This window comes from Anolis carolinensis, chromosome 2 (genome assembly GCF_035594765.1).
Source record: "Anolis carolinensis isolate JA03-04 chromosome 2, rAnoCar3.1.pri, whole genome shotgun sequence".
NCBI classification, from domain to species: Eukaryota; Metazoa; Chordata; class Lepidosauria; order Squamata; family Dactyloidae; genus Anolis; species Anolis carolinensis.
The window spans coordinates 185,011,249-185,032,394 of NC_085842.1; the positions used below are offsets into that span (position 1 = coordinate 185,011,249).

A 21,146-nucleotide genomic window follows, 5' to 3' on the forward strand; every position below is an offset into this window, starting at 1 on the left:
TTGTTTTAGGCACCTTGTGCCATATGTAAGCCGCCCCAAGTCCCTTTGGGGAGATGGAGGTGGGGTAAAAAAATAAAATTGTTATTATTATTGTTATTGTTATTTTGGAATAGCCCACAGATATGATAGCACATATCATGCTGCACAAGGATGTGTGAAATAGTATACTCTGTGTCTTAGAGAAACATGCTTTTAAAGCAGAATTCAGGATAATCAATGAAATGATTAACCTTTTCCCTCTCTTTAATAGGAATAGTTGTTATAGATGAATTGCATATGCTGGGAGACTCTCAAAGAGGTTATCTCCTGGAACTCCTGTTGACAAAGGTTCGTTTTTTGACTGAAAAAATGAAAAACAAGTGAGTAAAAATAATTAAAAAGAACATTAATCTCTTTACAGAGATATTTCAAACTTACTTTTTAAACAATATGCAAAGTTAAGTTTTTGTGTCTGATGGAAGTGTTTTAAAAGGCTCCTTTAGCAATGAGAGATACATCATTACCTTCGCCTTCTAACAAGATAGCCTCCCTTCTTTGGCATGTTGACTGTCTTTCACCTCAACTACTGTGAAATGACCATTTCTATTTAGACATTCTTTCTGGGTAGATTTGAGTGAGCTTTTCAACAGGAATGTGGCACAATTAATTTTCTTTTTAAATACAGATTTTAAAACAGATTATAGGTAAATTAAATGTTAATTTCTGTTCTCCAACTCTCAAATTTTCAGTAGGCATTAGGTTTCATGCCAGGGGAAGAAAGGCCTTTTCCAAAAAAATCTTTTAGAGAATAGTTTGATTAGTAGCATTGGACAGTTGGAACTGCAGTTGCTGTGACTGGTCAGTGCCTCTGGCAATGATCTCTATAAGTACAGTAGAGTCTCACTTATCCAAGCCTCGCTTATCCAAGCTTCTGGATTATCCAAGCCATTTTTTGTAGTCAATGTTTTCAATACATCATGATATTTTGGTGCTAAATTCATAAATACAGTAATTATAACATAACATTACTGTGTATTGAACTACCTTTTCTATCAAATTTGTTCTATAACATGATGTTTTGGAGCTTCATTTGTAAAATCATAACCTAATTTGATGTTTAATAGACTTTTCCTTAATCTCTCCTTATTATCCAAGATACTCACTTCTCCATGCTTCTGCCGGCCCGTTTAGCTTGGATAAGTGAGACTCTACTGTATGTAATCAAATGAATGAATGAACAAATAAAATGAATGGACAGAGATATTTTACATAGCTGTAACAGGTGGCTAGATATGACTATGAATTATTGTCAAAAGGGGCATATGAATACCTGACGAATTATTAACTCCTAGTAAAATGTAGGTAAATCAATGGCCCCATTAGAACAGTGGTTCTCAACCTGGGGTTCCCAGATGTTTTGGCTTATGATTACCAGAAATCCCAGCCAGTTTACCAGCTGTTAGGATTTCTGGGAGTTGAAGGCCAAAAACATCTGGGGACTCCAGGTTGAGAACCACTGAATTAGAAAATACATACCCGTGTCATCAATCAATCAGTTTATTAATGCTCCAACCAATGGTCATATGCATTTACAAAAACAACATCAAACCATACCCATGTAATGGGACTTTTTATGGAATCATACAGATGATGGGCTGCAACTCCCGTCAGCCCCACATCTATCTGGCTGCATCTTCCATCAGTCCCGCATCTGGCCAGCTGCAACTTGCGACTACTCTTCTCCTAACTGGCAAATCAGATTAGATTTCTGGTTGAGCTGCAACTCTCATAATCCCCAGGCTGCCTAACAAAGGGGTAAAGATATTGGGAGGTGCAGCCTGGCAAGTAGGCTGATCCATCTGACTGTTAGGGGAGAACGATGCCTTTGGTCATGGGTGAGAATCATGTGGTTCTCTGGATGTGGCTGGACTCCAACTTCCATCACCCTCTATCAGCTCCCTACTGAGTGGTGTTCATTTAGCAGTTAAGCTTCTGCCCTCCAGTGGATCTAATCCCCTAAAACCTCAAACCATAATGACTAGTAGTTGGAGATTAAGGAATCAATTCAAATTAGGCTTAAGACAACAGGTCACAAGGTTCTGATTTAGATAATAGTGGTTTATCTTTTATGATTTTAGATCCCATTTAAGAGTCTCAGTGGTTGGTTATACAATGGGGTGACTTTGTGCAATATTCAGATATGTTTTAGTGTCTTTTTTGTCTTTCAGACAGACACGTATGGGCAGTCCTCTCTCTAACATGATACAAATTGTTGGCATGAGTGCTACAATTCCTAATCTGGATCTGCTGGCTTCCTGGTTAAATGCAGAGCTGTACCACACAGACTTCCGTCCAGTGCCACTTGTGGAACAGGTGAAAATTGGCAGCAAGATTTATGATGACTCTATGAAAATTGTGAGAGAAATTCAGCCTCTGCTACATATAAAGGTAACTTCATAGCTATAAAAATCAGACTGTTTAGGAAAATTCTGTTTTATTTGAATATAAAATGAAATATTTTATTCATAGATGCATAATATTTTAAGTAAGCTGTATCATGCAATAGGCAAACAGACAATTATTTTCAATCCACCTTGAGTCCAGTAGCAAGGGAGAGGAAAAATCAAACATGGAAATGAAGAGATCGCTGATGTTTTAAGAAATTCACTTTTGAATTTCTCTTCAATAGTGCAGTGTAAAATATATTTACACAAGTCATATTCATTTAAATAGAATTTACTCTCAAATGTGTTTAAGATTGAAATTCAAGCTCTTCACTGAAAAATGCAACACGGATGCAACATTCAAAATAACCTTCAGTGTTACTTCCTATTTTGTGAGGGAATTTCATACAATGTATTGGGAGGGTTCATAGTGGCTGATCTTGGTTAAGGTAGAATGCTGCCAAATTGGCATTAGTCTGTTATCAGTCATCTATATGAATAAAATCAGAAGAAGAGATGAAAAACTTTCAGTAATGTGAAATTTGGATTTTTTAAAAAAATTATTGTGATATATGAGAAAACAACAACATACAATCTTTGAGATTCAACAATCAAAATACAGGTATTATTCCCACCCATGACTTCCAACACCACACCATATGGAACTAGTATCTAACAAAAATCTGTCCTTATTACACTAATAAATCCCCTATTGGCTATTTCAAAATGTATTTTTGTCTTTAAATACCCAAAGGCCAGTCTCTATTTTCTAGCAAATTCTTCTTTGTTTCCTCCCCTTCTGCCATTGGAGATAATGTCCATTTGGGTATACTCTTCTACTTTTCTTCTCCAATTCTTAATAAGTAGTTCTTTTTTCCCCTTCCTAGATTTTGCTATAATGATTCTCACTGCCACACAACTATATTGGCAATTTTTACGTAGTCTTTGTCTATTCTCTCCTGAAACAAACTCAGTAAGCACATTTATGAGTTTTTCTTCATCTTCTTAGCAATCATTTTGTTGGTTTATTTAGTCACCTTTTTCCAAAACCTTTTTACCACCATACAGGTCCACCAAACATGGAAGAAGGTGCCTTTCTGTGTTTTGCATCTCCAACATTCCACCCTTTGGGATTTATCAATTTTATCAATTAATTCAGAGATTATATAACTTCTATAGAACATTTTGTACATGTTTTCTCTGATAGAACCCGCTATTGAAAATTTAAATCCTTTTTTCCATATGTTCTCCCAATTATCCAAATCTTTATTTTTCCTTAAGTCTCTAGACCAGGAAATCATTACCGTTTTTATTAGATTGTCTTCCAGGTTATACTCTAGAATATATTTGTATAACCTGGAAATTAATCCTTTGTTTTCTTCTTCTTCTTCTTCTTCTTCTTCTTCTTCTTCTTCTTCTTGTTCTTCTTCTTCTTCTTCTTCTTCTTCTTCTTCTTCTTCTTCTTCTTTATTTTATTCCGCTTTTCTCCCATGGGTGGGACTTAAAGCTGCGAACAATGGTTAAAACAACAGAAATTACATGACACAACCCCAAATAACCCCAAATACACTGGGGACCATCTACTCCAACTAGCCAGAGCTCGACTGGCAACCACCACTCAGAGGACCTTTTTATCAGCCACCCCAAGACTTTGGAACAACCTGCCAGAAGAAAATTTACAGCTAAACCAGCTGTTGGGATTTAAGATCCAATTGAAGACCCATCTCTGGCAGGCATAATCAGTCAACTCTGAACCATGAGTTTTGTTGCTGCTGTATGTTGATTTATACCCTGTGTCTTGATATATTCATTTATTTATTTAATTAATTTATATACCGCTCTTCTCCCCCAGGGGACCCAAATATAAGTATTTTGTTGTCTGTATTTTATGTTGATACATTTTGACTGTCTTGTTCCCTGCCTTGAGCTGTTTGGAGAGGCAGATAACAAATGAAATTTATCATCATCATCATCATCATTATTATAGCAAGTGCACATGGAATGGCAACTTTAAGAATTAATTTACACTGGGAGTGTAAATTCAAATGAACGCTTGAATGTCATGCACAAAGACACAACTAATATTTTAAAATCCGTGTTTATTTCAATGAAGAAATATCATTATAGGTGTATTTTAATAGAGATTTTATTTCACAAAAGTTTTAACCCCACACAAATATGTCCAGAATAATTTTCATTACAAAATCTTAATGAAATAAATTCCTGATAGATTCATAAGAATGTAGATTACCCTTTAGATTTGATTTTTTGGAACTACAGTAGAGTCTCACTTATCCAACATTCGCTTATCCAACGTTCTGGATTATCCAACACATTTTTGTAGTCAATGTTTTCAATATATCGTGATTTTTGGGTGCTAAATTCATAAATACAGTAATTACTACGTATTTATGAATTTAGCACCCAAATTTGACTTTTTCTGTCAAATTTGTTGTATAACATGATGTTTTGGTGCTTAATTTGTAAAATCATAACCTGTCACGACCCAGGCTGCAGAGCACCAATAACCATACACAGAGGCCAGAATCTATCTAATATCTTTATTGTAGGAATATATAAAGTTAATAAAAACAAGTGTAGGAAATAGTCCAGAATTAGACCTTTCAGGAAAGGTCAGAATTAGTCCAAAAAAGCAATGTCCAATAAGAAATATTAAGGTCCAAAGTTGTAATCCAATAACCGAAACACTCACTTTGCCAAGCAAAGTGAGGGGAGATGACAAGGTCCTTTAGTCCATGAAACTTGAGCGAGGCTAGGAAATAACTTGATACTTGAAACAAGGCTTGAACGTGGAACAAGGTAACTAAGAACAAGAACAAGGTCCGTGGAATAACTTGATAAATCCGTGGAACAAGGCAAGGATTGATCCTGGGAAACAAGGCAAAGTCCGTAGATAAACAAGGCTGGGAAGCAAGGCGAAGGCTGGATAGCAAGGCGAGGCTTGAGCAGGAGCGAGGCTTGAATCGGAGCGCGCTGACCAGACACAACTCGCTCCGTAGGCTGACGAATTGACTCCGCGAAGTTACTACGCGGGTAAAACACCTAAATAGAGTCTAGCTTTCCCGCCGAAGCAGTTCTCTGGGAATCAGAACCGAAAGCTAACTCTGAGACCAGATGTGAGACTCCCCAAAGATTCTCACGAGAAGCAGTCTTAATTGGCCACATTCTTAGCTGCAATCCTCGCACTCCTGCGCGAAGCTGATTCCAAACTTCTCTGTTGTTTACAAAACTCCCGGCGCAAGAACACGGGAGAAGTAGGCTCTGGGCTTGTTTGACATACTTCTGGGAGACAACTTTCTTGCAGGTGCAAGGTTCCCAGATCTGCCTGGGAAAGATCTGGCTGAGAGGAATCCAGTTCAGACTGGGAAGGTAAAAAACCCAAGTTTTCATCTTCATCAGGAATTACAATGTCCTGAGCAGGACTACAAGGCCCATGGGTCATCACACTATCCCCCTCCTCAAGGCCCCTCCCAAACTGGGGCCCTCTCCCCGAGGCGCGAGGTCGCGGTTTGGTGGGATAGGTCTGATGAAAGCGACGGGTTAGATCAGGAGCATGGACTGTGGAGGCGTCTTCCCAAGAGCGTTCCTCAGGGCCAAAACCCACCCAGTCAATGAGATATTGTAGGCGGCGGCGGTGAAAGCGAGAATCCAAAATGTCCTCAACCTCGAACTCCTCCTCCCCATTCATCAAAACAGGAGGGGGGGCCGGTTGGTCTGTATCAGGTCGCACACCATCCGCCGGAAGGAGCAGGGAACGGTGAAACACTGGGTGAATGCGCATTGAACGCGGAAGTTGGAGTTTGAAAGTCACGGGGTTTAATTGCGCCACCACTGGATAGGGGCCAATGAAGCGGGCATCTAGCTTCCGGCAAGGGCGGTGGGAGGGCAGAAAGCGAGTGGACAGGAAAACCCGATCTCCTACCTTGATTTCGAGACCCGGCTGGCGATGTTTGTCAGCGTGGCGTTTATAGTCCTCCTTGGCTTGGTCCAGTTGCTGGAGCAAAAGTTGTTGCACCGCTGTGAGTTCCTGCAGCCAATCCTCTGCTGCGGGAACTTCTGAAGTTTCAATGACAGGGGGGAAGAAACGTGGATGGAAGCCGTAGTTTGCGAAGAACGGCGTTTCTTTTGTAGAAGCTTGAACTCCATTGTTGTAGGCAAACTCAGACAGTGGTAACAGAGAAGCCCAATTGTCCTGTTGGTAGTTTACATAACAGCGAAGATACTGCTCCAAAGTGGCATTGGTGCGCTCCGTTTGCCCATCTGTTTGAGGATGATGAGCTGAAGATAAGCGAGAGTCTATGCCCAATAGTTTTTGTAGTGCCTTCCAAAAACGAGAGGTGAATTGAGATCCACGGTCTGTGACTAAACTCTTGGGCAATCCATGTAGTCTGAAAACATGTTGAAGAAATAGATCCGCAGTTTCTTTGGCCGTGGGGAGGCCTTCGCAGGGAATGAAATGGGCTAACTTGGTGAAAAGGTCCACCACCACTAAGATCGTGGTGAATCCACAGGAAGGTGGTAGGTCAGTGATGAAATCCGCGGAAATTATTTCCCATGGGCGAGATGGGGTAGGAAGGGGGTGTAAAAGCCCTGAGGGCTTCTCCCTTCGTATCTTGGAGCGCTGGCATACTGGGCAGGTGTTGACATATTTTTCCACATCCTTGCGGATCTTGGGCCACCAAAAATCCCTTAGGATCAAATGCATAGTTTTAAATAGTCCGAAGTGTCCTGCTGGTTTGCAGTCATGACACAGACGAAGCGCTTTTTCCCTGCCCGGTCCGGGTGGGATATAAACATGATTTCTATAGCAGAGCAGCCCATCTTTAAGCGAAAAGGGAAAATGCAGACCTTGGCGAAGTTGGTCCTGCGCCCAGGCATCTGTTTGCTGACTAGCCCTGATTTCTTGAGCACAGATGGGTCCTGGAGTAGGGGAAGTTGAACCAATGGGAATGGATTTGGTGTTCCCCACCGTGAGCGTGGCAAAGTTCTCGGGTTGTAGCAGTTGGGATTCAAAGGTCTCCTTGCGTCCTGCAGCGTATTCCGGTTTACGTGACAGGGCGTCTGCTTGCTTGGTTTGGGCTGGGGTCACATAATGGATCTGGAAGTTGAAACGTTCAAAGAATAAAGCCCAACGTTGCTGCCTCTGATTTAGTTTGCGGGCAGTTCTTAGATGTTCTAGATTACGATGATCAGTGTGGACTTCAATGGGAAATTTGGCCCCTTCTAGCCAATGTCTCCAAGTTTCAAAGGCTGCCTTTATGGCCAGTAGTTCTTTTTCCCAAATGGTGTAATTCCTCTCTGGTGTGGTTAGTTGATGAGAATAAAAGGCACAGGGATGGAGGTGATCTCCCACCGGTTGTAAGAGAACAGCCCCAATTGCCACATCAGAGGCGTCCGCTTGCACCACAAAAGGGGTTCCAGGATTTGGGTGCTGTAGAATTGGCTGGGAGGTGAATAGTTTCTTTAGTTGCTGGAACCCTTTCTCTGCTTGATCAGTCCAGCGGAAAGGCTGCTTTCCACGGATGCAGCTAGTGATGGGGTCGGACCAGCGGGCAAAATCTGGAATGAACTTGCGGTAATAGTTCGCGAACCCCAAGAAACGCTGCACCTCTTTCTTGTTAGTTGGCGCCCGCCATTCCAATACTGCTGAAACCTTGGCTGGATCCATGGAAAGCCCTAGAGGCGAGATGCGGTAACCAAGGAAATCTACCTCTTGTAGATCAAAGGCGCATTTTTCCAGCTTGGCATAAAGTCCATGATCCCGCAATCGTTGTAACACCATTTTGACGTGGTTCTCATGTTCTGATTGTGATCTAGAAAACACCAAAAAATCGTCCAGGTAGATTATCAAGAACCTGTCTAGATAGTCCTGAAAAATGTCATTGACAAAATGCTGGAACGTTGCGGGGGCTCCGCATAAACCGAAATTCATAACTCGGGACTCAAATAATCCGAATTTGGTCTGGAAGGCGGTCTTCCACTCGTCCCCTTCCCTGATGCGAACTAAGTTGTAAGCCCCCCGAAGATCCAGCTTGGTGTAAACCTTGGCTCCTCGAAGCCGATCCAGTAGATCCGAGATTAAGGGCAGGGGATAGCTGTTCCGCTTGGTGATATTGTTCAATGCTCTGTAGTCCACCACCAAGCGTAGTTCCCCTGACTTCTTCTTCACAAACATCACTGGGGAGGCGGCTGGGGATTGAGAGGGTCTGATGAATCCCTTGCGAAGGTTTGTCTCTAGGAATTCCCTGAGAGCTTCTTGCTCTGGTTCAGTCAGGGAGTAGAGATGCCCTCGCGGGATCGGGGCCCCCTCCACCAAGTCAATGGCACAGTCATAAGGTCTATGTGGGGGTAATTTTTCGGCTTCTTTCTCATTGAATACATCCCAATACTCGGAGTACTTCTTTGGCAAGGTGATGATGGGCTCGGTGTCTGTGGCATGGCATACCTTGGCTACGAGGCAATGGTTTTGGCAGTACGGTGAAGCAAACTGCAGTTCTCTGTTGGACCAGGAGATGTTAGGGTCGTGGAGAGTCAGCCATGGAATTCCCAAAATCACAGGGAAATGGGGAACCTCGGTAACAAAGAAAGAAATCTCTTCCATATGTTCCCTTATCCACATCCTGGTGGGTTCCGACCACTGACTTACGGGGCCCGTCTTGAGGGGGCGGCCGTCTATGGCTTGCACCACACGGGCATTCTTGAAATCATGATATTGTAATCCCAGAGAGTCGGCATACTCTCTATCGATGAAATTGTTGGTAGCTCCAGAGTCTATCATGGCGTGGATCATGACGGGTCCCCTTTTTGCTGACCATAATGTGACCACGAGAAGGAACAGGACCCCGGTTGGCGGCTCTTGGATGGATCTTTTGACCGGGTTGGCGAGCCTCTCTACACCCGGTCGTTGGCTTCCCCCGCCGGCTGTGTGCCAGTCGGCTCAGACGCCTTCGTCTCCGTGGAGGACGCCGCCGCAAGACGGGCGGCAGGCTTCCCTTTGGCTGGACACTCTCTGGCGAAGTGGCCCCCGTTCCCGCAGTACCAGCAGAGGTTTAAGCGTTGACGACGGGCCTTCTCGGCGGCATCTAGTCTGGGACGCACATTGCCTAACTGCATCGGCACCTCCTCGCCTCCTCTGGGGTATGGGGATGGCGGTGGGGGTCTCCACACCGGACGTGGCTGAACGCTGGCGGGAGCGGGGGGTTTTGCCCCGGCTCTACTGCCCTGGCCTCGAACCCACTGTTTCCTGTTGGCAATCATGACTTCAGCCCGTAAACATTGATCAATGAGTGCCTCGAGGGTCTGGGGAGGATCCACCTTGGAGATTTCTTCCAGCATTTCAATGTTGAGACCCTCCCGGAATTGTCCCCTGAGGGCTACATCGTTCCAGCCGGTGTTGTGGGCCAGTACTCGGAACTCGGCTATATACTGAGACATAGGTCTGTCTCCTTGGATAAGGCGACGGAGTTTGTGACCGGCTGCCTCCAAATTGTCCTCGATTCCCCAAGTCTCCTTGAGGTGGTCCAAGAAGTGTTGCGCTGATCTTAGGTGTGGAGAGGCTTGGTCGTACAGTGCCGTCGCCCAGCTGGCCGCTGGCCCGTCTAGAAGACTGTAAACCCATGCCACTTTGATGTCTTCTTGGGGAAACTCGGCATCACGGGCCTCTAGATAAGCTTGACATTGGCGACGGAAGACATGAACCTTAGAAGCTTCTCCAGTAAACTTGGTTGGCAACGCCATGGCCGGAAGACGAATTCCGCGTTCCTTCAAACCCCTTATTTCTCCATCCTGTGCATTGAGCTTATCACGGATTCGGTCCACCTCATCCTTGTCGATGGTGTAGGTAATCGGCTGGCCGCTCGGCCCAGGTACGACTCCGGTAGACATTCTGGCCGAGGTTAATTGGTGCTTAGGGTGGCGGAGTCAAACTGTCACGACCCAGGCTGCAGAGCACCAATAACCATACACAGAGGCCAGAATCTATCTAATATCTTTATTGTAGGAATATATAAAGTTAATAAAAACAAGTGTAGGAAATAGTCCAGAATTAGACCTTTCAGGAAAGGTCAGAATTAGTCCAAAAAAGCAATGTCCAATAAGAAATATTAAGGTCCAAAGTTGTAATCCAATAACCGAAACACTCACTTTGCCAAGCAAAGTGAGGGGAGATGACAAGGTCCTTTAGTCCATGAAACTTGAGCGAGGCTAGGAAATAACTTGATACTTGAAACAAGGCTTGAACGTGGAACAAGGTAACTAAGAACAAGAACAAGGTCCGTGGAATAACTTGATAAATCCGTGGAACAAGGCAAGGATTGATCCTGGGAAACAAGGCAAAGTCCGTAGATAAACAAGGCTGGGAAGCAAGGCGAAGGCTGGATAGCAAGGCGAGGCTTGAGCAGGAGCGAGGCTTGAATCGGAGCGCGCTGACCAGACACAACTCGCTCCGTAGGCTGACGAATTGACTCCGCGAAGTTACTACGCGGGTAAAACACCTAAATAGAGTCTAGCTTTCCCGCCGAAGCAGTTCTCTGGGAATCAGAACCGAAAGCTAACTCTGAGACCAGATGTGAGACTCCCCAAAGATTCTCACGAGAAGCAGTCTTAATTGGCCACATTCTTAGCTGCAATCCTCGCACTCCTGCGCGAAGCTGATTCCAAACTTCTCTGTTGTTTACAAAACTCCCGGCGCAAGAACACGGGAGAAGTAGGCTCTGGGCTTGTTTGACATACTTCTGGGAGACAACTTTCTTGCAGGTGCAAGGTTCCCAGATCTGCCTGGGAAAGATCTGGCTGAGAGGAATCCAGTTCAGACTGGGAAGGTAAAAAACCCAAGTTTTCATCTTCATCAGGAATTACAATGTCCTGAGCAGGACTACAAGGCCCATGGGTCATCACATAACCTAATTTGATGTTTAATAGGCTTCTCCTTCATCTCTCCTTATTATCCAACATATTCACTTATCCAACGTTCTGCCGGCCTGTTTATGTTGGATAAGTGAGACTCTACTGTACTTGCACTTTACTCAGGGTTATCTAAGGATTCTTGTAGTTTTCCCAATACGTCCCACCTGTGTGCTGGCAGTGCAGTTTTGCCTAATCAGCAAAAGCATTCATGTTTAGATGTTAGAAAATGTATAGAATTCTGGAAAGAGGTTGAAGAAGCTACAAGAGCACACAAATAAGAAACTCACTTGCTAAAAATATTCTCTGTTTCAATTTAGAATGATGAGGATCATGTGGTGAGTCTATGTTATGAGACAGTTCAAGATGGCCATTCTGTTCTTATTTTCTGCCCATCAAAGAGCTGGTGCGAGAAACTAGCCGACATCATTGCCAGAGAGTTTTACAATCTCCAGCAGAAATGTAAGTTAAAGAAGAATTGAGAAAAAAAAGATGATTAACGTCCAAATTCAAAATTACAAGGTTATTTTTTCCTATCCAAAGGCCTTCAGAAGACATCTACCACTGCTCCAGTTACACTAGATACACGGAGGATAGAAGAATTGATGGGTCAACTGAAGAATTGTCCTTCTGGCTTGGATTGCATGCTTCAGCGGACGATAAAATGGGGTGTTGCTTTTCACCATGCTGGTATACATTTTATGTATTCATTTACTTGGTTTATTTTTATCCCACCTTTCTCTTGATATAGTGACTCAAGGTGGCCAACAGCAAACGTGATACAATAAAGTTAAAACATAGCAAATGCATTATATGTGTGTGTGTGTGTGTGTGTGTGTGTATTCACACACACACACACACACACACACACACACACACACATATATATATGAGGGTTGAATGAAAAGTAATGCTTCCACCTTCGTAACTCAGCAGATGGCAGTACTGGCTTGTTCAGTAGACTCTCCTCTACAGTTCCATTTGGTGGGAAGCCTTAGCATTGAATGGTTGTGTTGTTAAAGTGCGAAGTATGGAACCCTGCACAGACGGACGGTTAATGCGACTTAAGCAACGTGCAGTCATTGAATTCTTGACAGCAGAACGTGTTAACCCAAGGAGATTCATCAGAGAATGCAAGCTGTTTATTGTAATTGTGTTGATGTGAGTACTGTGCGTCGTTGGGCAAGTAAGTTTAAAGACGTTGTGGTGGAAACATCTGACTTGCTTGACCAACAAAGAGTTGGATCTCCTGTGACAGCAACCACAGAGTTTCACAAGCAAAAGGTTGACAGATTGATTCAGAATGATTGTTTTATCACTCAAAGAGAAATTTCAAGCATAATTGGCATTTCACAAGAATGTGTGGGTCACATTATTGCTTTGCTTGGCTGTCGGAAGATCTGTGCACAACGGGTACTGTGAGACACTGGTTGTGGAAACAGAGTGTCGACTTCTGTGACGGCTTCAGAAAACTTGTTCATTATTGGCAGAAATGTATCCAATTGTGGAAAAGTGAATAGTGGTACTGTAGTTAAAGAGCACATTTTAAGGATTATTTCTGAGTTTGATTTATTAAAATATTCCGATCCAAACCCAAGTAACAAAGGTGGAGGCATTACTTTTCATTCAACCCTCGTGTGTTGAATATGAAAATACGTTTAAAACTATATAGACACTCCCCCCCCCCCCCCCAATCCAACTCAGCAGCTCGCCTCTCATAAGTATCATAAAGCCAGTGGGATTTTGGGCTGCATCCAAAGAAGTATAATGTCTAGATTAAGGGAAGTCATGATGCCTCTCTGTTCTTAGAATTCAGTTGGTGTTTTAAATGGTTACGCTTTGGGTCCAGCCTATCTGCAAGACTGCATCTCTCTATGAACCAGAGAGGTCCTCCTCTCAGGCCCACCTCTGTCTCAAGTGCAGTCCCCCCCCTCCCCCCCCCCAAGCTTTGGAATGCCCTCCCAAGGGAGATCAGGCTAGCGCCTATTCTCTAAACCTTCTACACACAATTAAAAACCTGGCTTTTTCTACAAGCCTTTGTCATGTTTCAACTCTCTTATAATACGTATGAGGACCTTTAGACCCCTTTTTTAGCACTTTACAATTCTGAGGTCGAATATTGCTGTTTTATCTACAGCAATTGCCGTATTTTATTGTTTTTACCAGGGGGTACTATGAGTTGTGTTGACTGTTGCCTATGTTTTGTTTTACACTTGTTGTATTTTGTGTCACACCTTGAGTGTTTTGTGAGCCGCCCCGAGTCCTTCTGGGAGATGGTGGTGGGATATAAATAAAGTTTGTATTATTGTTGTTGTTGTTGCTGTTGTTGTTGTTACTGCTGCATCACACTGTTGACTCATGTTCAGCTTGTGGTCTACTAAAACTCATAGATGCCTTTCACATAGACCATTTTCAAGCCAGGTTGTCCCTCATCCTATATCTGTGGATTTCATTTTTATTGCTTAAGTGTAGTACATTTCTCCCCGTTGAAAGTAATTTTGTTAGTTTCTCCCTTTTTCCCTTTCTTGTAAGTGTCCCGTTTAAATCTTAGTTCAACTGAAAGTTCTCTAAACATCCATTCTGATTTCTTTAGACACCTCCTATTTTCACTCCTCATTGGGACTGTTTGAAACTGTGCCTCCAATCTCTCACTTTTCAGAAAGTCTCATCCATCATGAAAGATTTTCTCTTTGAGTATTCCTGACTATGGGAATCACACTCAGGTTTTCTTTTAAGTTTACTGAAGTCAGCTTATTTAAAGTCTAGTGTCTGACTATGTTTGTCTTCTCCTTTCTGCTGTATAACTAGAAGACCATGTGAGTTAGAGAGCATATTCATTCTTTTCCGTGATTTCAATACTGAGTGAATCATGAGTTAAATACTGTTTGTATTGCTGCAAGTATGGTGTATTTCAATGGAGGAAGGTCATACATTCACATCACATTATTTTGATATAATTCAGCTGAGTAGAAAGAGTTTAACAATGGACATTACAGTTGTTTTATAGATATAACTACTTGAACTCTATTACAAATCAGTGTTCAGTTTTGAAAGAAATTTATGTTACGTTCCATTTATTGACATTACTGATAAGGTTTTGTTGCAAGAAGATGGAAGGAAATAGTGCTGTTCCTACTTTATCATAATACCAAAATTGTCCAACAAGATTTGACTGAATTTGAATTTCAACTGTGTTCCAGGATTGAAATCTTTCTGGATCAAATTATTTCACGACCTTTGGTATTGGTATTTTGGTATTGGTGGATACTGTCTGTGTTTAATGAGTATTAATTTTAATTGCATTTCAGGTCTTACATTTGATGAACGAGATATAATTGAAGTAGCTTTTCGACAAGGAGTACTTCGAGTCCTAGTAGCAACTTCTACTCTTTCTTCTGGGGTGAATCTGCCAGCCCGTCGTGTAATTATAAGAACTCCTATGTTTGGTAGTAGATTGTTAGATGTGTTGACATACAAACAAATGGCTGGGAGAGCTGGAAGGAAGGGAGTAGATACCATAGGTAAGTACAATTAAAGACCAAAAAGATTAAGGCATTCGATTTTTAATGCCTACTTTATCAGAAGGAAGGTTTGAGTGGGATTGGGGAGGAGATATGAGTTTTAAAGGCCATTTTAGTGTATTTATTGTATTTTAATGTTTTTACCACACTGTTACTATTTGTTTTTTTAACTTTTGTATTGCACTTTTTAAACCTGTTTAGTGTGGGTTGTTAGCTGCCTTGAGTCCCCACATGGAGAAAGACAGGTTGTGAATAAAGTTAATAATGATAAGTTATTACTATTATTTTAATTGTTTGTGTCTTTATTTATTATTATTCAGACTTATATGCTGCCACTCCCCTAGGGCTCGGAGCGGCTTACAAAAACAAGCTAAAGTCTAAAACAATTTAAAAATAGCAGTAACAGAAATCAAAAGCCTGCTGAAACAGGTGTGTCTTACATGCCCTGCAAAAGGCTGATAAGTCACGTAAGGCACGGACTTCAGGTGGCAGAGTGTTCCAGAGTGATGGCGCCACTGCTCTAAAGGCTCTGTGTCTAGTTGTTATTAGACACAAGGTCTTAAAACTGGGAACTTCCAGTAGATCTTGGTCCTCAGAATGGAGGGATCTCTGGAGTTGGTAGGGGATGAGGCGGTCCCTCAGGTACATCGGCCCTAGACCATGTAAGGCCTTAAAGGTAAGTACCATCACTTTGAAAGTGATCCGGTGGTCAATTGGTAACCAGTGAAGCTGCAATAAGATTGGTGTTATGTGGCATCTCATCGGGACTCCTGCAAGAAGTCGAGCAGCTGCATTTTGTACCAATTTGAGTTTCCAGATCACCGACACAGGAAGGCCAATGTAGAGGGCGTTACAGTAGTCCAGTCTTGAGATGACCGTAGCCTGGATCACCGTAGCTAGGTCGTCCCTAGACAGATAAGGGGCCAGCTGTCTAGCCTGCCAAAGATGAAAAAGGTGGTTCTGCTAACGGCGGAGACCTGGGCCTCCATCGTCAGCAGAGGGTCCAGAAGGACTCCCAGAGTCTTTACCAGTGAAGACGGGCGTAGCGCTTCGCCATCCAGGGTAGGCAACTGGATATCCCCGTTGCCTGGTCGACCCAGCCATAGGATCTCCGTCTTTACTGGATTCAGCCTCAACCTGCTGGCACGCAATCATCCAGTAACGGCCTCAAGGCAACAGTCTTAATGGATTGTTGTATTTATGTCTTGTGGACATTTTATCCCATATGTAAGCTGCCCCAAGTCCCTTTGGGGAGATGGTGGTGGGGTATAAAAATAAAGTTATTATTAAAGTTATTATTATTAATAATAATAATAATAATAATAATAATAATGGTTGATATTGATTTGAATGAGGCATGACAAAATAAGTCTTAATAAATGAGTGAAATAACAGTAGATATATTTTATCAACCATAGAATACAAATCCCCATATAGTTAAGATGCAAAGAAAACTGCAAACACAATAATGCAAACACTAATGGTCCTTCACGTAGAAATATTCGGTAGAAATGTTCAAAATTGCATAGCAGACTATTTGAACATCAACCAAATCCTAAAGTAAGCTGACTTAAACTCTGAAAGAAACACTGTAAGTTTATGTTATCTCATATTCCATTGGATTTTCTTGCTATTTTGCACCTGTTGCTTGTATTTTGTAGGATTTGCACCCCTTTCCTGCCTTTCTTGTCCAGTTTCTTCTTCATTCACGCAGTCGTTTCCGACTCTTCATGACCTCATGGGCCAGTCTTGTCCAGTTACTATAGGATAATAACAAAAAAGAGTTATATTAATAACTGCATGAAGATGTCAGTGTCTAGTTTTACCCAGAATCTGTAGAGACTGAAACAGTTTTTTCTTATCAGTATCAACTTAATAAGCTTCATTCCTGAATAATTTTGATAGGTGCCACTTTTTCCATCCGCCAACTACTGAATCTTATATTTTTTCCTATAAGTACCGCATATATTTTGTGAGTGAGCAGAAACTCTCTTGAGGGAGTAGCTGGATTACAGATACATGTAGTAGGAAGGCAAATGACAAATATAATGGAAGAAGCCACAGTTGTATGCAGAGGGAGATGGATTCAGTATCCAGTCAGAACTAATGTGTTATGTACTGTTGTGAAGGGGAAAAGTTGTATGCCACTTGTGGGCCTCAGTGAGAAATCCATAAAGGCTTTGCCATCTCTTCCATGCACAGTACTGTGGCTCAATTGGAGCCACTGTGAAACAAAATACATAAGCTATAGCAGGGATCAAAGGTGGTAGCTGAGTGAAATATACATCTCAGCTTTTATACTAGTGACTGCTTTCTGTTGGATGAATTTCTTGTAGATATTTTGGCAAGCTACTCTTGTGGTCCTTTCTAACACTAATTTGATATTGACATTTCTTTGTTTTAAAAATGCACACTGTGACCTATGCCTGCACTGATTAGTAAGGTAATACACATTTCCCTTGTCGTCATTTCAAATGGTGTGCGTTGCTAGGTGAGAGCATTCTGGTTTGCAAGCCCTCTGAGAAATCAAAAGGCGTTACCCTACTACAAGGCCAACTCAGGCCAGTGCGCAGCTGTCTGCTCAGCCAAGAAGGAGAAGGGATTACTTCCAGTATGGTACGGGCAATCCTAGAGGTATGTAGTACATATGATAGGAGAATAAACCTCTTCTCATAACCCATATTTATACTTATTACTTACAAGCTGTATGTTTCTGAAAATTCTTCCTCTTCTTATCTATTGTCAACATAAAGTTCTATTCTTACTAAAAATGTGTTTCCAATTTTAATCTTACTACAGTAAGCTAATGGTAAATAGAAAAAAGAGTACATACTTAGAAAATATTTACTTTATGAGAAATAATGAAAATATGGAGAATTGTTAATCATGGGATGTGAGAGACATAGATGTGAAAATAGTTGAGAAATCCTTCAAAACTTATACAGATACCTTATTTCTTCAATTGTAAGAAATAAGAGTCTAGTCTTGTAGAGAAAAAAGCAGAGTATAAATATAATAATAATAACAACAACAACAACAACATGCCATCGATTGTAAGATGTACCCCATTTTTAGAGATGTTTATGTAGGGAAAAAAATGCATCTTAGAATTGAAGAAATCCAGTAATTGAGTACCAAAGGGACTCTAAAGTTAACAAGTTACAAAGAAATTCAGATCACATTTTTAGTACCATGACTTTAATGACCATAGAAGTGTCCTGGTTTCCCATAAACCATAAGCATATGTGACAATGTGAGGCAACAACTTTTCCCAGTTTTACCATGCAGCTGATATTCACTTGTATCCTACTTCTGAATATGAAATGTGAATTTCATTATCATTCTTAATAGCTGATAAACTATATCTTATCAGCAAATTCTGTAAATGTTTTAAGATTAGTTGTCTGTTGTCCACTATTCTGTAAGAATAAATAAAGTGGAACAGTTGTTCCATGAGTGTCCTTGTAAATATGAGTGAATGTCACAGCAGGTATATTATTCTCAAGTGTTATTGGTGCATCAAGAATTTTTTAGGAGGCCACTGTCTTTCCCATCTCCAAAGAGGTCTCATTTCAAATTGCTGTGTCATTTTACTAGTATAGTGATTATTTTAAATTGTCATTTTAATAGATCATAGTAAGTGGAGTGGCTGATTCTCCAGAGGACATCCAGCATTATGCTTCCTGTACACTTCATGGTGCCAGTTTGAAAAATATGCAGGATATTGAGAGAGAAGAAGAGAGAATGTGTCTTGGGCCTATTGATGCTTCTGTGCAGTGGTTACTTGAAAATGAATTCATTCGTATTTCAGTCTCTGATGAGGGCAAAGGTAAATGCTGATTTGCATTTGGAGCACATACTATTGTTTTAACTACAAATATAGTTGTCCTCCATATCCATGGATTCTTTATCCACAGATTAAACCATCCATGCTGTGAAAATATTTTTTAATTTTAAAAAGCAAATATTGATTTCACTATTTTATATGATTTTATGCTATTATATAATGAGATTTGAACATCCACAGATTTTGGTATCCGTGCAGGATCCTGGAACACAAACCCAGAAGATATGTAGATTTGGAGCAAAAGATATTTGTGGTGTATTAAGGTCACCACATCTCCTGATTCATAATACAATCCTATATATGAGCATTGAAAAGTCATGTTTATGACAGCATCTTTCACTGGTGTCACTTCAGCCCTCAGTTTGTTGTTGATTTTGTTATCTTAGCCCCTTACATGTTTATAGAAACATGTAATAACTAAAAAGTTGCTATTTTGATCTGTTGTAGAAAAAAAATAATCGCTTTAATAAATGAACAGCTAATTAACTAGGATTACAACTATGTCATCTTTCTCTTGACAGAAATTTATTCTGCAACACAACTTGGGTGTGCTACTCTCTTCTCTTCGTTTTCACCAACTGCAGCACTAGAAATATTTGCTGATCTTCAGAGAGCAATGAAGAGCTTTGTCCTAGAGAATGATCTACATAGTATTTATTTGGTAAGATTTTTTGTTATAACGTCTGGCATCTCAGAATTCTTTGCTGACATCAGTAATTTTTTCAAAATTAATTTGTCCTCTCTAGAAATTAAATACATTGGGCCCTTGGGATCCATTAGGGCTTGGTTCAAAGACCCCTTGGAGATACCAAAGCCTGTGGATGTCCAAATCCCATTATAAATAATGGCACAGTAAAATAGCACCTCTTATATAAAATGGTGAAATCAAGGTATGCATTTTGACTTTTTGTGTGTGAATATATTCAAGTTGTGGATTGTTGAAACTGTGGAAACAGAACCTATGGATATATCCAACAGACATTTGGGGAAGAATAAGGAGCATCCTGCTGGGGAAATATGAGTGGGATTTGGGGGGGGGGGGGTGTTAAGTTTTAAAGGCTATTTTAATTGTATTTATTATATTTTAAACTTTTTTTTTTACTTTGACCCACATGGTGGCATTTAATTTTTTTAAACTTTTGTATGTGCTTTTTTAAACTACAGTAGAGTCTCACTTATCCAAGCCTCGCTTATCCAAGTTTCTGGATTATCCAAGCCATTTTTGTAGTCAATGTTTTCAATATATCGTGATATTTTGGTGCTAAATTTGTAAATACAGTAATTACAACATAACATTAGTGCGTATTGAACTGCTTTTTCTGTCAAATTTGTTGTAAAACATGATGTTTTGGTGCATAATTTGTAAAATCATAACCTAATTTGATGTTTAATAGGCTTTTCCTTAATCCCTCCTTATTATCCAAGATATTCGCTTATCCAAGCTTCTGCCGGCCCGTTTAGCTTGGATAAGTGAGACTCTACTGTATTACTAAAGTATGGGATTGTTAGCCACCTTCAGTCCCCATGGGGAAAAAGGCAGGGTATGTCTAATTTTAAACTTCCACTTTTGTTTTGTGTATTTTAATATGTCTTTTATGGAAATATATTTTAATATGTGTACTCCACACAGTGTTTTTAAATGATTATGTGTTTTAACAATGTTGTAACCCACTTCGAGCCACAAGGAGAGGTGGGTAATTCATTAATTACCTTACTCCCAGGATTTTATTATCATCAGTAACAGATTTGCAGAGGGTCAATATTAATATTAGGAATTTGCAATGTAATTTTCACTGTCATTCATTTCAATTTCTCACTGACATATGTTTGTATACTTTTAATGAAGTTACTCTTCTCACACCAGTGGTTCATAACGGTGGTGTAGTTGTACTCTATTGCAAGCACTGGGTCATTTTGTGCGCTTCCTTTCTGTTGTTTTGCAGGTTACTCCTGTGTATGAAGACTGGGCTAAAATAGATTGGTATCGATTCTTTTGCTTATGGGAAAAGCTGCCTGTCTCAATGAGGAGAGTAGCAGAGTTGGTGGGGATTGAAGAAAGCTTTTTAGCCTTCTCTGTGAAGGGAAAGGTTATTACTAAAACTGAGAAACAACATAGGCAAATGGCCATCCACAAAAGGTAATGAGCTAAAAGAGTAAGCTTTATAATCATAGCTGTCTGATCATCAGCTTTGCTTGTTCCACCTTGAGCTTTGAGTGTTATGTCCAGGTTACAGAATCATGTTTTGTAACATACAGTATTTTGCCATAAAATATTTTTTGTAGAACCTGTTTGTCAATACAAAATGAAAGAAGACAGAGTACACTTTAAAGATAAGTACTATAATTATAAGTAAATATAATGCCCCATAAATATTCTGCGGATATGGGACATATTAGGAGTCTTTCCTGAAAAGAGCAAGACATTACAACTTA

At 40.9% G+C, this 21,146-nt stretch overlaps 1 protein-coding gene across 1 annotated transcript in view; it reads left to right on the forward strand.

Moving 5' to 3' along the window:
- The window catches only part of polq (DNA polymerase theta), a 73,849-nt gene that overhangs the window by 8,838 nt on the left and 43,865 nt on the right, over positions 1-21,146 (forward strand). Inside the window, exons 5-13 of the mRNA XM_008118353.3 lie at positions 251-359; positions 2,208-2,427; positions 11,666-11,807; positions 11,889-12,035; positions 14,654-14,866; positions 17,358-17,500; positions 18,497-18,695; positions 19,235-19,374; positions 20,657-20,850. Of these exons, the coding sequence (XP_008116560.2) occupies positions 251-359; positions 2,208-2,427; positions 11,666-11,807; positions 11,889-12,035; positions 14,654-14,866; positions 17,358-17,500; positions 18,497-18,695; positions 19,235-19,374; positions 20,657-20,850 (1,507 nt within the window). The remainder of the gene's footprint in view (positions 1-250; positions 360-2,207; positions 2,428-11,665; positions 11,808-11,888; positions 12,036-14,653; positions 14,867-17,357; positions 17,501-18,496; positions 18,696-19,234; positions 19,375-20,656; positions 20,851-21,146) is intronic.